At 45.3% G+C, this 17,217-nt stretch overlaps 1 protein-coding gene across 5 annotated transcripts in view; it reads right to left on the reverse strand.

Moving 5' to 3' along the window:
- The window catches only part of SNX31 (sorting nexin 31), a 62,661-nt gene extending 52,968 nt beyond the window's left edge, over positions 1-9,693 (reverse strand). For 3 of the 5 annotated variants that reach the window (XM_074352624.1, XM_074352623.1, XM_010955776.3), the window contains exon 1: positions 74-324. In XM_074352624.1, the coding sequence (XP_074208725.1) occupies positions 74-139 (66 nt within the window). In that variant the 5' untranslated portion in view covers positions 140-324. Of the gene's footprint in view, positions 1-73; positions 325-9,639 lie in introns of those variants that run through there. The other 2 variants (XM_045517220.2, XM_045517221.2) reach the window with 2 other exon arrangements.
- Between the last annotated feature and the right edge of the window lie 7,524 nt (positions 9,694-17,217).

Raw genomic sequence — 17,217 nt, forward strand, 5'->3', positions numbered from 1 at the left:
AGCCGAGGGAGGTAAGCCCCACTACCCCGCCATGTCACTGGCCTCCTCTCTGTCCAGCCCGAGCCCAACCCACCACGTAGCGGCCCCCCAGCCCGTCCGGCCGCTGCTGGGACACCGGGATGCAGAAGTGCATCTTCATGGCTCTGGCGGTGGCCCCGGAACAGCGCTGGGAGCTAGACTCGTGGCGGCTGCGGCGCGGTCGGCGAGTCCCGGCTCCGCGATCAGCCAGGGAGCCAGGCCTGCGGCGGCGGCGGCGGCGGCGCGGTCCTCGGCTCTGAGCCCGAGGCGGTGGGTGCCGCGGGCTGGCCGCGCCGCCTCCTGGTCCCCGCCCCGCTCCAGCTGCGCCGCTCAGGTCCCAGGAAGGGAGGGAGGCTGAGCGCATCCACCGCCAAGGGCCCGCCCGCCGCCAGCCTGCGCCCGCCCGAGGCCGGGCTCCCAGGTGCGAGGCAGGAATTCCCTGGGACGGAATTCAGTGTAGAAGACCCTAGAGAGTGCCAGAGCCTCCCTCGGCTAGGGGTTGCACCCTGAGGTCTATGGATTCCTGGGGGCTCTTTGCGGGGAAAACTGTGAGTGAGTGGTGGGGTGATAGAAATTCTTCTGGGGAGAAGGCCCAGGATCTCATCGGATTTTCAGAGGGTTCCTTGAACTCACTAAAGTTAAAAATCGTTGTGCATGTATGTCCCGTCCACCTGCCAATGGAGTCAGTCACTTACTACACTCCATCTCTCCCCAAAAGCTCAGGTCAGGCTTCCCGCTGAGGGTTAGGAGGTGAGGGTGGGGTGGGGTGCACAGCAGAGGAGAAATGGCCCCAGGGCCCCATTCTGATCCCTGTGGCCTGCAGAATGTTCCAGTCCCCCTTCAGTTGGGTCTATCATGAGACAGAGACAGATCACACTCAGACTAACCCTCAAACTCAAAATGTTGACATTTGCTGCAAGTAGGTGCCCTGACAGGGTTGGAAAAAATGTGTCCCATTACCTGCCAACACTGCATGCGGTTACTGTGAATTAAGGTTTTCAAATATATATGTACATCTAGTAATTACCCCTATGACTGGAACAATTATATTAGGTTTTGTTTTATGTATTAACGTTTGTCGAACGTAACGCTTAAGGTAGGCCACAGTGTTTGTTAACTGTACTTTAGTATTTTTTTAAATACTAAATATTTTTCCTTTAAAAAAAAATACCCTTTTTTTGGGGGTGAGGCTGGGGATATAGCTCAGTGGTAGAGTGTATGCTTAATATGCACGAGGTTCAATCCCCAGTACCTCCATTAAAAAAGAGAAAATAATACTTTTTTTCTCTGTTAATATACCAGAAACCTCATCAAATGGAAATGGCTTTGGCCTCTCTTGATCCCCCAGAAGCTTTGACTTCAAATAGGTGCTGGCACTCAGATGGTTCATATAAACCCTTTATTCTCTGGACTAACCATCCCACGTTCTTTCAACAGTCTTTCATTTTTCATTGCTGTGGAAAGTAATCCTAATCCTCTTCTTTTAGTTACACCAGGACAGCATTCCCCCACTTTGCTGCGGTCATCAGGCTGGAGGGAAGAGCAGTCACGTGTGTCTGTCACAAGGAGGCCCTGGGCTCTCTCCGTGCTCCCTGTGCTTTAACCCTCCCCTAACTCTTCTGGGTGAACATTAAGAACAACATCCTTCCATGTGGAGAAAAGAGAGCCCTCCTACACTGTGAGAGGGAATGTAAATTGGTGCAGCCACTGTGAAAAGTACCATGGATTCCTTAAAAAACTAAAAATAGATTTACCATATGATCCAGCAAACCCACTCCTGGGCATATATCCGGAGAAAACTCTAAATTGAAAGGACGCATGCACCCCAATGTTCATAGCAGCACTGTTTACAATAGCCAAGATGTGGAAGCAGCCTAAATGTCCATCAACAGATGAGTGGATAGAGTTGTGGTATATATATAATGGAATACTACTCAGCCATAAAAAAGAATGAAATAATGCCATTTGCAGCAACATGGATGGACCTAGAGATTATCATACTAAGTGAAGTAAGTCAGAGAAAGACAAATATCATATGATATACTTATATGTGGAATCTAAAAAAATGACACAAATGAACTTACAAAACAGAAACAGACTCACTGACATAGAAAACATTCTTAGTAGGGATAAACTGGGAATTTGGAATTAGCAGATACATACTTATTTTTTTGAAAAATGTTTTTAAATTTCTTTGTGTGTGGGTGGGGGGGTAATTAGGTTTATTTATTTATTTTTATACTTTCTTCTTATTTTTTAATGGAGGTTCTGGAGATTGAACCCAGGACCTTGTGCATGCTAAGCACACAGCTGAGCTATACCCTCCCCCTACAGATACACACTTCTATATATAAACTAGATAAACAACAGGGATATATGCAGGGATCTATGTACCGTAGCTTGTAATAACCTGTAATAAAAAAGAATATGTTATATATAACTGAATCACTGTGCTGTACACTAGAAACTAATACAACATTGTAAACCAACTATACTTCAATTTAAAAAATAAAGTAAAGTAAAAAGAACAACATCCTACCAATGACAGAACAGGCCGAGAGAGTAGAGTAAATTTTCCAGCGTCACAGATCACTTTTCCATAGGCCTGAGTAGTTTCTTCCAGGATTTAATCAGAATCTTGGAAAGTCCTTTAAGATGCAAGTCATCGCTGGGTGAGAGATGAGGGCCTGAAATGGGACTCTGAGACAAGGGAAGGAGATCACTGCTGGACACCCACTCCTTCTCTCACACTTGCTGGGCGCCCTGCTCTGATGTACATTAGTCTTTTTCATTTCGCCAGTAGCTTTGACCGAGGAACCTTCAACTGTTCTGGTTTTTCATAAAAGGAAATTGAGGCGTAGGGCCTTTGAGTTAGGGAGGCCGTATGTCGTAGTGACTCAGAGAATGGCAGCAGGAACTCACATCCCAGCTCAGCAGCATCCAGTTAGGGGCCTTGGGCAAGTTAGTGGACTCCTCCCTGATCTTAGGTGAAAAGCTTTCAGCTTTTAGCTTTTCATCCCTGATTGTGATGTTAGCTGTGAGCTTGTCATACGTGGCCTTTATTATGTTGAGGCATGTTCCTTCTATACTCACTTTGTTCAGAGTTTTATCATAAATGGGTGTTGAATTTTGTCAGATGATTTTCTTCATCTGTTGAGATGATCATATGATTTTTAATCTTTTATTTTGTTAGTTTGGTATATCACATTGTTTGATTTGAGATATTGAAACATCCTTATGTCCCACGAATAAATCTCACTTGATCATGGTGTATGATCCTTTTAATGTATTGTTGAATCAGTTTGCTAATATTTTGTTGAGAATCTTTACATCTATGTTTATCAGCGATATTGGCCTATTAACTTTCTTGTGGCGTCCTTGTCTCTTTTTGGTATCAGGGTAATACTGGCCTTTTAAAATGAGTTTCAGCATGTTCCTTCTAGTTTTGAAAAAGTTTGAGAAGAATTTGTATCAATTCTTTTTTAAATGTTTGGTAGAATTTATCAGTTTAGCCATCTGGTCCTGGACTTTTGTTTCTTGAGAGGTTTTTGATCACTGCTTCAGTCTCCTTGATCTGTTCAGAGTTTATATTTCTTCATCATTCAGTCCTGGGAAGTTGTATATTTCTAGGAATTTATCTCTTTCTTCTAGGTTGTCCAGTTTATTGGCATATAATTGTTCATAGTAGTCTTTTGTGATCCTTTGAATTTCTGTTATCAGTTATGACATTTCCTCTTTTATTTCTGATTTTGAGTCCTTTCTCTTTTTTTCTTGGTTAGTCTAGCCAATGATTGTCAACTTTTAAATATCTTTTTAAAGAACCAACTCTTAGTTTTGTCCATCTTGTCCATCTTTTTCCTATTCTCTATTTGATTTATTTCTGCTCCAATCTTTATGATTTTCTTCAGCTAACTTTGTCCTAGTTTTTTCTTCTTTTAATACTTCCTGGAGGTATAATGTTAGGTCATTTGAGATCTTTTTTTTTTCCAATCTAGCCATTTATAGCTATAAACTTTCCTCTCAGAGCTGCTTTTGCTTTATTCTTTAAGTGTGATGTATTATATTTCCATTTCCATTTGTCTCAAGAATTTTTTAACCTCCCATTTGGTTTCTTCTTTGATCCATCTGTTGTTCAGGAGTGCATAGTTTAATTTCCATGTATTTGTGAATTTTCCATATTTCCTCCTACTGATTTCTAGTTTTATACCATTGTGGTCAGAAGAGGTACTTGATATAATTCCTATCATCTTGAATTTGTTGAAACTTGTTTTATAGCACAACATGATCTGTCCTAGAGATTATTCTGTGTGCACTGAGAAGAATGAGTACTCTGCTCTTGTTGGATGGAATAGTCTATATAAGTTAGGTCCACTTGGTCTACAGTGTTGTTCAAATTCACTGTTTCTTTATTGACTCTGTCTGGATAATCTACCCATGATTGAGACTGGGGTATTAAAGTCCTCTACTATTATTCTATTGCTGTTTTTTTCTCATTTTAGTTCTGTTACTATTTCCTTCATATATTTCAGTGCTCTGATGTGGGTTGATAAATATTCATATTTGTTATACGTTCTTGATGAATTGACCCTTTTATCATTATATCATGATCTTCCTTGTCTCTTGTTAACATTTTTAGCTTAAAGTCTATTTTGTCTGATACAAGTATAGCTACCCTGCACTGTGCAAGGTACATTGCTCAAACATGTCCAAGAGATAAGTATAATAATAATAATAATAATAATAATAATAATAATAATAATAATAATCTAACACTTCTTAAGACCTTACTCTCCCAGACATTGTTCTCAACACTTTACATAAATAAACTCATTGAATTCTCACAACAGCCACATGAAGTAGACAGTAATATTATCTTCATATGCACATGGGGAAACTGAGGCACAGAGCAGCTGAGAAATTTGCTCCAAATGGCAGAAGTATAAATGGTGGAACTGTGATATGAAGGAAGCAGTCTGCATCTACAGCCCATGCTCTAGGAAGTTGCTTTTCAAGGCTGCTTGTGAAATCTGTGCCATTAATTTACCATCATGCCCTTTGTAGTTTTAAATTCTTAATGTAGTTTTAAGTAAACACATTTAATGGTGCTCAATCTCTGAATCAATTCTATATTGTTTTTGAGGGGTATTTTAATTTACTCTGTGTCTGGAACATGGTAGGCATTCAATAAAAGCTTAACAGTCCCTCAGTCAAGGGCTGTTTACTGAGAGCCTCGTATGTGCTGGGCAATGCAGTGACAGATCAGCACTGTAACCTCACAGAACCTACAGCCTAGTTATAGACCCAAAAAAGAGGCAGTTCTGTGGTGTGATCCATGGTATTACCAAACAAGTAAACCATTTACTGCTTTTAAAACCTTTTAAATGTTATTTGCATATGGCCTCTTACTCACTTTGTATAACCTTTTTGGTCCTTTGATATATGGTACCCACGCTCTTTTGAAGGTATGGATGGTGAGGTGGAGCTTTTTGCCTCTCCTGAGTCCTTCACACCCTTGGGCCTCTGGGATGGGCAGCGTAGTAGGGACTAGAGAGCTAGCCCAGTGGTTCCTAATGGATGGTGCTCTCGTGAAAACGACAGAGACCCAACCTATGTGTACATGTGTCCTTTGCTCCTTCTTTTCTTATAACCCAGCCTTTGGGCACCAACAGCCAAAGTCATGGACCATATGGACAAAGGGACTTGAGCAAACATGCAAGAGTTTTGGGTTGGTGGGCAGCTTTTCTGAGCAAATATACCAAGGAGCCATAAGAGGCAGGGTATGAAGTTAAATCTGCCCACCCTATTTTTCTTCATTTGTCAGCATTCCTTTAGTCCCTTGAGGTCCAGACAGATGAGTCAGAAAGGAAAACTGGAGAGTTTGGGCTGTGTGTCTTTGTCTTGACTCTACCTCTATTGGGCTTTGTTGAGTGCTTTGGGGTCCGCTGGAACTTCAGAAAACAAAGAAAGCTATAGAAAACATAAGGGAGCTGCAACAGTACACCAGTAATGGGGAGTTCTGAAGTGTTCATGGTTCCTGGCTGATTTTCTGATCTGGAACACCTAAACCCACAAACTGACCATAACCAGTTGAATAGCAGCCTTGCCAAATTCACATATACCTGGAATCTCAGAATGCAACCTTATTTGAAAATAGGGTCTGTGCAGATGCACGTAAGGCAAGAACTGAGATGAGAACCTCCTGGATTAGGGTGGCTTATCCACTTAGAGTGTCCTTATAAGGCCCAGAAAAGGACACAGAGACATGCACCCAGCAGAAGGCCATGTGAAGGCAGAGGCAGAGACTGGAGTTTTGCTGCCACAAGTCGAAGTTTGCCTGAGGCCACCAGAAACAGGCGGAAGCAAGAAAGCATTTTCCCCTGAAAATAATAGCAAGACTCTCTAACCCTTACGTAGCGCTCACTCCGGGCCAGGCGTGACTCTGCATGTTTACATACACAGGCCCACCTAACCCCCACACCACCCGTATGAGCTTGTTGTATCTGCCATTCTTGTTTACAGGGGGGCGAAACTGAGGTGCAGGGCATTTCATGCAGCTTGTAAGAGGGGAGTCGGGATGAAACCCAAGCTGTCTGACTCCAGAGCCCTTGCTCCCAGCCACTTCTCCAACCAAAGTAAGTTTTCAGTCCGTCCCTGCTAATGGAAGGAACTCTAGAAAACCAAGGGCCTTTAGATTCGGGCCCTGACATGGGGAAGAGCTCACCCTGTGGAAGTAAAACTGCTGGGAATCAGGCGTTCCAAACCAAGCCCGTCGGAGGTGGGGAGGGGTGGGGGGGCCGATGCTCACGCTGCGGAGAAGCTCAGTTCCGCTCAGGTGCCTGCGTGGAGGCACCGAGTCAGGCCGGGGGTGGAAGGAGGGATGGGACTGACTGGGAGGCCTCGCTGCCTGCTCCGGGGAGGCAGACACCCTGAAATACCAGCACTGCTGGGAGTCCAGGGACAGAGGCACCCCCCGTGCACAACAGCAGGAAGAGGGGACACTGACCCAGCTGGCACGGAGAGAGACGGGAGGCAGAAGAGGCTTTCTGGGAAGGAAAGCAGGTGCGGGAGGTTTGATGAGGACCTTTCAGGACAAGAAGTTAAGTGGAAGGCAGAGCAGCAAAGGCCTAAGATGATCAGGGAAAAACAAACAAACAAATCAAGCAACCAAACCAAAACACAACAAGGACTTTATTGTTACAGGGAAATGAAAGGGGTGCTTGAAGAAGTGCACGTCGAGGCTGGAGAGGGAGGCAGGTGAGATGGGAAAGGTGCAGCCGCCAGGCTGAGAAGCTTGGACTTTGTCCTGCAAATGAAGAGCTGCTGAAGGTTTGTAAAGAGGGAGAGGGTGCGGAGAGCACGTTTTAGGTGGAGCACTCTGTGACTGCGCCACTAGGAGGTGAGACCAGCGAGGGAGCCTTTGGCAAAAAGAGATTATAGATCACAGGTCCTGTAGGGTGCATCTCAAAACCTGGGTGCCCAGGTTTGGGGTGACACTGCTTGGACAGTCCCCTCTCGGGTGTTGACAAAGTACATAAGTGGACTGAGGATGTGGAGAAGTCTGCAGCAGAGACAGCTGGAACTGGTTCAGGTCTACCCTGCTCATAGCCTGGGGAGCTGGTGTCCCGGGAAATGCTGTCACTGTGCCAGAGAAGACGGGGCCGTGTCGACAGCGATAGATTTCAAATATGACCGAGCACAGTTAGAAACAGCTCCTGTTCTCAAGCAGCCAAGGGGTATCCATTTAAGGCACTGGGAGCTTTTTATTTGACCCCAAATGGCTTGGTAATCCTTTCACAATATATTGCAAGGATTGGCTTGTTAGATTTGGTCCAAATTTTAGACAAATTTGTAGGCTTTCGTATCTCTCTTGGATCTTTTCTTCATGTGTAATGGTTGCTTCTAACAATCGTCCACTGATGTGACCCTGCTCTGTCCGGGTCCAGCAGCTCAACACATGGAGAAAGTGAACTAGGGATTGAATTGTAAGGAAGCAAAGGTGCAAGAGCAAACATCCAACGGTTGCTTTATTCACTAATGATGCTCGCCAGATGAAAGGACGGCGCGTCACTCTGCCTCATACCTGGCAATACATCAATACTGTTAAATTGTGAAGGAAAAAAAAAGGGAAAGTTGTAAGACTCAGATTGATGGGCCATGGGAGGTGAGGAAAAGGAGAGGGCGACCCAAGGCTGCCTTGGGGTTTGGGCTGAAGAGACTTGATGGACAATGGGGCCCGCCATCTGGGGAAGCAGCAGGGTAGGGGTAGGGGAGCACAAGATGAGTTTGGATGTGCTGAGCTGGATGTGCTGGAGAGAGAGCCAGTCAGAGGGCTCAGAAATCCAAGCTGGAGAGGAGGGGTGAGACCATGAATGGGAACCCAGGTGGAGGTCAACGTCACCGGAGAGGATGGGGTGACCTGAGGAAGGCACAGATGGTGAGAAGTGGGCTCACGCTCTGGAAGCTTGGTAACAACCCATGTAGTCAAGGCAACTAGAAGAGTGAATGAAGCTAGAGCTCTAGTCTAGCCAATTTTCCTGAACTGTGATTGTCTGAAAGGATGGGGAGTCCTAAGGGCCTGCTAGTTGGTGGAAGGGCTGCCTCTGAGCCAAGGCTCCTCCTCCTGCCCCTCCTCCAAGTTCCGTCCAGGGGAGGAAGCGATCTGCACACCTCAGATGGATGGGGAGTCTAATCGCTGGACCTGTGCAGCTGGGGACGTTCAGCAGGGATGAGATACAACTCAAGACCATCCAGTTTTCTCGGCTCCGACTTGCCGCTCACCACCCAAACTTCTGATTAGTAGCTCAGGTTTCTAGGGGATGGGGCCCTGGAGAACCCAGACAGGAGTGTCCTGTCACCAGAAGTGCCCTCCCCCTGGAAGTTACATAAATCAGAGCCTGGCCAGGACTTCCATGTCCTGGGAGCCCGGTTCCTATGTCCTTTCCAAGCCTGGCCAATTCCAGGTTCCCAGGCAGGCCCACGCAGCCTGACGCAGTCTGAGTCCCAGAGGGGGCCAGGCCACAAGCACCCACTTTGGCAATGGTCCCTAAGGGCAGCACAGCATTTTGGAGGAGAGACAGATGGTTTTGGTGAGAAGGAGAAAGGATAAACGACCTTTCCTAGAGAAATGGGATATAAAGTGGAAGGAAAAGGTGAAATTACTGCAGGCCTTGTAGATGCCAACCATGGCTGTAACACACACACAGACCCTGCACATCAGGGCTCGGAGGACCACCTGGAGCATTATCCAAGAGCCGCAATGGAAAGGGGTTTGCTGCCCCTCAAAGGTGGTGGGAACGTTGTTGAGGAAAACCTTATCCAGGTTGTAGAAGAGTCTGAATGACCATCATCTCACGATGATGATGATGATAAGCATGGCCAACCCTGCAAGGGTTTTCCCAGCACCAGGCTCCTTTACACAGGCTGTCCTGGCTCAGTATTCACAGTGACCCGAGACGGGCCCTCTCATCCTCGTTGACACTGGGAGAAACAGGCACAGCGAGATGGAGGAACTTTCTTACGACACACACTCCACGTCCCTCCTGCATGGCCTCCGCGGGCTGCCTCCACCCCCCAGAGACCCCAAGGCCCCTTCTCTGCTTCGTGGCGCGGCTCCCATCTCACCTTCAGCGTGTGCAGGAGGGTTGTCCATGTCCCCGTCATACAGCAGTTCTCCTCCACGAGACCTTGCGTGCCTCCAGGGCAGGGCCACTGGAGAACTGCCAGGCTCAGCCCTGCCTTCGCCCAGCCCTGCCTTTGGATTCACATGGGGAGTTCCAACCAAGAGCAGCGCAGGCGTTATCCAACAAGAAGGAACGGTTCCCCTAAAACTCCGTAAATGACAAGAACACAAGCCGTACTACCTGACGATCCCCAAATCAAGCAACTTCCAAAAAGGAGGTCAAATACTAGGGAGCTCTGACATCTTAAGGGCCCCATTCCTGAGCCTTTTCTCCCCCCAATCCTGCCAGTTTGTTAACATCCACTCATATCTTTAGCAACATACATTAGCCTCCACCTGTGACCCGTTCCTATGGTGAAAACGTTCACAAACCCACACATTTGGGTGAGGCCTGGCAGTGCCTCCCAGCCCTGACTGCCCTTTGGAATCACCTGGGTAGCTTGTAAATACTGAAGTCTGGCTCCCTCCTTCAGGGATCCCAATTTAATTGGTTTGGGATCCATCTTGGGCATCAGGCTTTTAAAACTTCCCAGGTGGGACAGTTACAGGAGGGTGAATAAAAGCAGTTATGGTCAGAGCCCCTCCCATCTCTTTAGAATTCTGAAGGCTGAGTTTGGCTCCAACTTGCTCTCTGAGAGATGACATCTAGTCTCTGAGATGCTGCGTTAAGAATGTCATCCAAGCTGCTTGCTGGGATAAAACTGAAGTCTGGAAAGCATCACCTGGGGTTTTATTTGAAGTCTTTTTCATCCATTTGCCGAATGAAGACTTATTTCACACGCTGCTAGGGACCTACTGAGGGAGGTGGGTGGACTCAAACCCTGGGCAGAGGCACTGCCAGTGATAAAAATAGTTCACATGGATGAGGACTTACTGTGCGCCAGGCACCACTCAGAGTGCTTGGCAATATCAATTCTCTCAAGCCTCACAACAACTCTATGTGCCCATTTTATTGATAAGGAAACTGAGATACAGAGAAACTAAACTGAGATACAGAGAAATTAAGTATCTCGCCCAAGGTAACACAGCTGTAATATCCCAGGATTTGAAATTTGACTCTCTGGGCTCTTCAGTGAAATGTAAGACAGTAAGACAGTGGTGGGTCATGGCCAGAGTAGAATTTTGAGGAGCGCACATGAGATGCTTCTGGGGATGACCACAGCTTTTAGAAGGTTCCTTGCAGTGGGTGCTGGTTCCGGTTCAGCAGGAACGGCTATGAACCAGTGACGGCTGTTCCATTGCTCTTGGGGACACCCAGTGACTGAGAGGCTCGGGGGAATTCAGGGTACAATACAATTAGTCTCAAGCTGAGTCACACAGGCAGAAAACATGTTGATTCAAGAAGAATTTAGATTTATGTATAGATTACAGAGTAAGATCTAGCCCTAAGGGCCATAAAGTGGCTTGGGAACAGCACAATCTTTTTCATTTGGGTGCCAAGGGGCACAGCAGGACCTTCCTGAAGCTACCCCGTGACAACAGCTCTCAGAGACAGATGCCGGAGCTGGGAGATCATACATGGAGGCATTTAAATTATTTTCCTCTTGTTTACAGCTGATGGTTATCTTTATTGGTTAGAGGTAACAAGAATGTTTCTTCCTTTTCTGAACAAAGGTAGCAATTCTATACCAGAAATACTTTGGTTTGGGGATTTTTAAAAAATTTTTTCTTATTGCAAAAGTGATGTCCACTCACTGTAGAAAATTTAGAAAATGCAGATAAGCCAAAAGAAGAAAGTAAAAAGTTTCCCAACATGAAGCCTAGAAGTAACCACTGGTAGTGTTTTGATTTATACCTCTCGGCACATACTTGGCAGTTTTAGTTTGCCTCTTTCCAGTCTTTTTCACTCTGGGTATATAAACTCTCTCTCACCCCTAAAATGAGGTCTTGTAACAGGTGCTCTTCCCTGAAAACACCCCTGCAGTTTCTCTGGAGTGATATTAAACGATCATTTTTCTATGCAAGAGATGAAACCAGGCCCTGGAACGCCACCCCGCAGCAGGCTGTCACTCATTGAAGGGCGAGGCCCCTGGCCAGTGGAAGGTCTGACAGGTGGAGTCTTCCCCCTGGAAAATTCCTATACAAAGCGATCCTGCTAACACTGGCCACGCCTCTCCAAGTGGCTCGGCCTGGGTCCCTCAGACTCTGATATCTCTGAATCCCTCCTCCACAGCCCTGATGAGTAACAAAGGTATTCATACAAACCCCACAAATCTAAGTAGTATTTCTAAAAGGACTGCTTTGAGAGGTCCTTAGTATCAAGTCCTGCTGGCAGACCAAACACATCAAGTATTCAACTAACGCAGCACATGTTATCCCCTTGTGCTTGGGTAACACTGCACAGTGTTTTAGAGCATTTTGATGAAAATTTCCACGTCAACTTTCTCCCCAACCCAGAAAGGCAGGTGGATATAATTTCCATGTTACTGATGAAAAACATTGAAGCTCAGAGTTTCAGTGACTTGTTTAAGGTCAGAGGACTAGTAAGATACAGAATTATAAATTCTCAAAAGTGGGAGAGAATCAGAAGTTCATCTAAACCAGAGAAAACCAGTAAGACTAGAATTAACTGACTCTGATCCAGTAATGATGACCAGCTGGGGCTCCGTGTTAACAAGGATGAGATTAGTAGGAAATGGTAATGGCTCATGCTTTCCCTAAGCAGTTTTACTGAGATGGAATTGACATACAACAAACCACATTTAAAGTGTGTAATTTAGGAAACTATATTCAATAGCTTGTAATAACCTATAATGAAAAAGAGTATGAAAAAAATATATAACTGAATCACTATGTCTACACCAGAAATACAACATTGTAAATCAACTATATTATAATAAAAAATAAAGTGTATAATTTGGTAAGTTTGCACATATACATACAATCATGAAACTAAAACCATCGTCACAATTAAGACAGTAAACATATCCGTCACCACCGAAAGCTTCTTCCTGCCCCTCTTCCTTCCTTCCCACCTCTCCACACCTCCCTATTCCCAAGCAGCCTCTGCTATGCTGTCACTATAGATTCGTATATTTTTTCATGAGTTCTATATAAATAGAATCATAGAGATTTTTGGTCTCTTCTTTCCTTCAGCATGGTTATTTGGAGATTCATCCAGATTCTTATGTGTGTTAATGGTTTTTCTTTTCACTGCTGAGTAGTATTCCACTATACCACAATTTATCCATTGGCTCGCTCAGTAGGTATTCTGTGAGAATTGTTCCACATGTAGATGTATTTTTGATGTATTTGTGGGAGGAGGTGAGCTCTGCATCCTTCTGTTTCGCCATCTTGAAGACCCTCCTCCATTGGCTTGTTGATGGGCATTTGGGTTGTGTCTAGTTTTTGACTTCAGAGCTTAGTATTTCTTAAGCACTTACCTTGGGCCAAAAACCCTTCTAAGTGCTATACATATATATCTCAAATACATATATATTTATATCTCAAATCATTCAGTCACTCAGCCAACCCCGTGATGTGAGGCAAGTACCCTCCCATTCCTCTGTTGAAGAGCTAACTGAAGGACTGCGTAGTTGAATAAACTGCCCAAGGCCATGAAGCTATTAAACAGCAGAGCCAGGATTCAAACCCAGACAGCATGATTCTAGAATGAACACTCTCAATTGTCACGTTTAATTGTTACCATCACTTAGCCACCCCTGTCATGGGTGGAGCTGGGGAGATGGCAGTGGTACCTTGTACTCACATACCCAAGCTCTTAATAACTGCCATCATTTGTCACCTAAACTGTCCCAACACATGCTTAAGTCCCCTTACAACATCTGTTTCAGCTGTATATTGAATGGAGAACATTTCTAGGTATAGATTTGTTCAGAACTAGAAATTTCTGTCACAATGATAGAGCATCGTAACACATTTGGCCTTATTTTTTTTTAAAGAATACTTTTGACTTCTGAAAATCAACAAAAATCAGGAACATACTATGGCCACTGAATAGTATCTCTGTATTTGAAAGTTTAAAAAGAGAAATAGCTCTTTTCTCGACAGTGTGGCTGGAAATGACCCAAGCAGCCCTTTCTTGGAAAGCCTTTTCAGAAAACTTTTATTGCTTCTTTTGATTCTTTTTTCACTCCCCTTCATCAGTTGCGAGGATACCACGTGAACTGCAGTGATGCTCCACATCCCTGAAACAGAGCAGGGCTCTCCCTGCCACTTGAAACTCTTATTAATGGTTCATATAAAGGAGATTTTGTTTCTTCAGCAGAAATGAGAGCCACTGCTCCGTGGCTGGAAATGAAGGAAGTGCATTACCAGCCACGCCAGGACACGCTGTAAACAATAACTTGCCTGGGTATGCCCCACCTGCTGAGCCAGGCTTACTGTTCAGCTATCAGACTCTGATCTTGGTTAAATAAACATGAACTTGAGGACAACCAGCTTTTCTGCATCTCTAAGTCAGGGAGTTGTAGGAACAAGGTTGAGCTGAGGGTCCCAGGAATGAGCTGGTTCAGCAGGTGGACTGGCATTCAGCCAAGAGGAGAGAATGTTCAGTGGAGATCTGCTGTGTGTCTGGCCCTGTGCCTGGGCCGCAGGTACTGCCGTGAACATGTCAGATGTCCTCCCTGGGCTCATACAGTCCCACAAGGGAAGCCAGACATTCAGCAAGAAAAAGCACAACTGAGTAGACTCCCAAGTGCAATCCATTCTACGCAGGACGAGCATAGAGCACGGAGCGTGCGTGGGGGTGGGGTGGGGGAGGGGGTCAGCCCTGAGTCAGGGGCACAGGCAAGGCGTCTCTGGACTGGGGACAGTTAGCTGGGACCTGAAGTGAGTCAGGATTAGCCAGATGAAGAGCCTGTGAGGAGGGTGAGAACGAGAAGTGTTTAAGGTAGAAAAAATAGCAAGTGTGAGGAAGCCCTTAGTTCAAGAACAAAGCCACTGAACTGGAGCAGCAGGAGGTAAGATGGGGCCAGGGGAGCCCCATTCTGCTAATGAGGAAAATGGGGCTCTGGGAAGTGAACCCTTGGGCTGAAACTCACAATCATCACTCATCTTCATACAGCATTTGACCATGTCATCCCCTTTATTCCTGTAAATTCTTCAAAATGTGCCATTTTAGAGATTAAAAAAAAAACTATGGCTCAGAAGAGGTTTGCTCAAGGTGACAGAGCCAGAAAGCATCAGAGCCAAGACTGAAATGCTGAAGTTCCTCCTCGGAAGCTCTCACTGCCTAGGCAATGCCTCTTAAACTTGCGTGTTGTGTGAGAAAATACTAAGAAGCTTAAAAAAAAAATTCTCTGACCTCAACCCCAGATTATCTGAGTTGGGCCTTGGGCACACCACTGATCTTGAGGCATTTCAACTTCCTGATCTGCAGTCAGGTAGCAGATCCTCATTTTTGACAGTGGGAGGTCGGTAGATAATACCTGATCCCGAAAAATAAGTGGCGTCACAAGCATGTTATTTGGTGGCATTGGAAGTTGTCAGCGAGATGCAAGGAAGGGCTGCGTCTCAGGCAGGTGACATAGCTGAGGTCTCGAGGCTGCTGTTTGTCTTTTTATATAAGGCTTACAGAGTTAGTTGACTCTAACCTATATGCAACTCTAAGCTTTAAACAAGTTTTTTTTTTTAATTTTAATTAAACATAGACAAGGGGGTTGAACTAGAAAAACTTTCAGACCCAATCCTCCTCTATCATTCTGTGCTATGTCAGATTTCAGATTAAAATTCAGTCTAAGAGAGGCACTGCCTGTCGTGCTGGCACTGAGGAACTGGTTAACAGCTAAGAGCAAGGCGGCAAAGCAGGGAGGGGAGGCGGTAGGAGAAACATCTGCTGAGCCGGGACGTTGGCCCAGCCACTGTTCTGGGCACATTTCTGTCTTCATCTCATTGAACTGTCATTGCAACCCGGGGAGGTAGGTTGTCGGTATTGTCCCAAGTTTAAAGGTCCAGGGGGTTAAGTTACTTAATCAAAGAGACACAGCCGATGAGGATCAGCCTCATTTGAATGTGAAACCTGTCGTGGTTCTTGTGTTGACCTTTGATGAAAGCCAAGGGCAGCACTTAAACCTCGCCACCCCCTCCCAGTCCCCCGGAGGTGGTTCTGCAGGGGTGACGCCACCCCCTTACCTTCACTTCAATGGGTGGCTTCCTCGTGATCTGATTTAATGTCGGAAGAGAACTTAAAATACCTATAGGAATAAAGTATTAGATTTGAATTCTTTAGAGGCAAATAATAGAAACCCACTGGAGATGTAAACAAAAAGTGGAAATTCACTTAAAAACACGGGGCTTCTTGAGAAACCTAGGCAGGTTATAGTTGGATCTTGGAAGGGATGAAATGTTTAGAACTGGAACGTTTCTGAAACATCTCTATTTCATTTTGTGCATCTGCTAATCCATTTTCCCTGTTTCCCTAAATCACTTAGTTGAATAACGCTGCTGTACAGCTCTCCCCCTCCTCCACCCTAGTGTTCATGTTACTTGTAATGGTTCCAGCCTTAGACAGAGGGGTTCAGTCCACTAGGCCCTGGGTTGAAATTCTAGGGAAAGAGAAGTTGATTGGTCCATCTCTGATCCAATCAGCTCTACCCAGAGAATGGGGTGAAAACATATGAATATGCCTGCCGGGGCTCCATGTGAGCTTGGGAAGTAGGGGTGAGTGTGTGGTGTGGTGTGTATGTGTGGTGTGGTGTGTGTGTAGGTATAGATCAGTTCCAAGAGGAAAAGAAAAGGTAGAGTCATTTCCTCATAGGATTTACTAAATCTGACCTATTGGAACATAACACCCTGGAGTTCACCTTCCCTTTCTATTCCTCCCTTTGCAAAAGAAAACCAAAGTAAGTCAGTAGCAATGATAAAGTATCATTAAACAAGCCAAGAAAAAAAAAAGGTTAAATTATGTCTACAACTGACTTTTGAAGCATGTATTAAATTAAAATTTTTTTTTTTTTTGGTTCCATGTGTCAGAAGCCAAACTCAACAAAAGGGAAATTTAATGCTCATATGAAGTGGGAAGTACAGATGTTATCTGACTTCAGGCGTATCTGGATCCAGGGGCTCAAATAGTATCTTCAGGACTCTGCCTTTCTCTCTTGCCCCCCTCAGTTCTGCCATCTTCTACACATTGGCTTCATATGTGCCTTGTCTTCCACAGAAGGCTGCGTCCAATGAAGCTGGGACGGATGACCACAAGCAGCCCTAGAGTGAAGTTCCTCATCCCAGAACAGTGCTCCTCTGTGTGAGGAGCCAGGGGGCAGCAATGGCCCCTAGGAAGCATCTTGGAAATCTGCGGGGAATGTTTGAGTTGTCACAATGACGGTGGGGAGCTCCTCCTTGAATTTAATTCTAGACATCCTGCAAAGCACGGGACGCTTCTATACAAAGAACTGTCTCATGTTCCACACAAATTTCTAATGTCCCACCAGACATTCATGTAGGTTTAAAGTCTATTTTTAATGAACTGAGCCTAGATTTAACCCCCTTTTCTTGCCTAATTGCTCTAGCAAGGACTTCCAGGATTATGTTGCATATGATTGGCAAGAGTGGGCATCCTT

This window comes from Camelus bactrianus, chromosome 25 (genome assembly GCF_048773025.1).
Source record: "Camelus bactrianus isolate YW-2024 breed Bactrian camel chromosome 25, ASM4877302v1, whole genome shotgun sequence".
Classification (NCBI taxonomy): Eukaryota; Metazoa; Chordata; class Mammalia; order Artiodactyla; family Camelidae; genus Camelus; species Camelus bactrianus.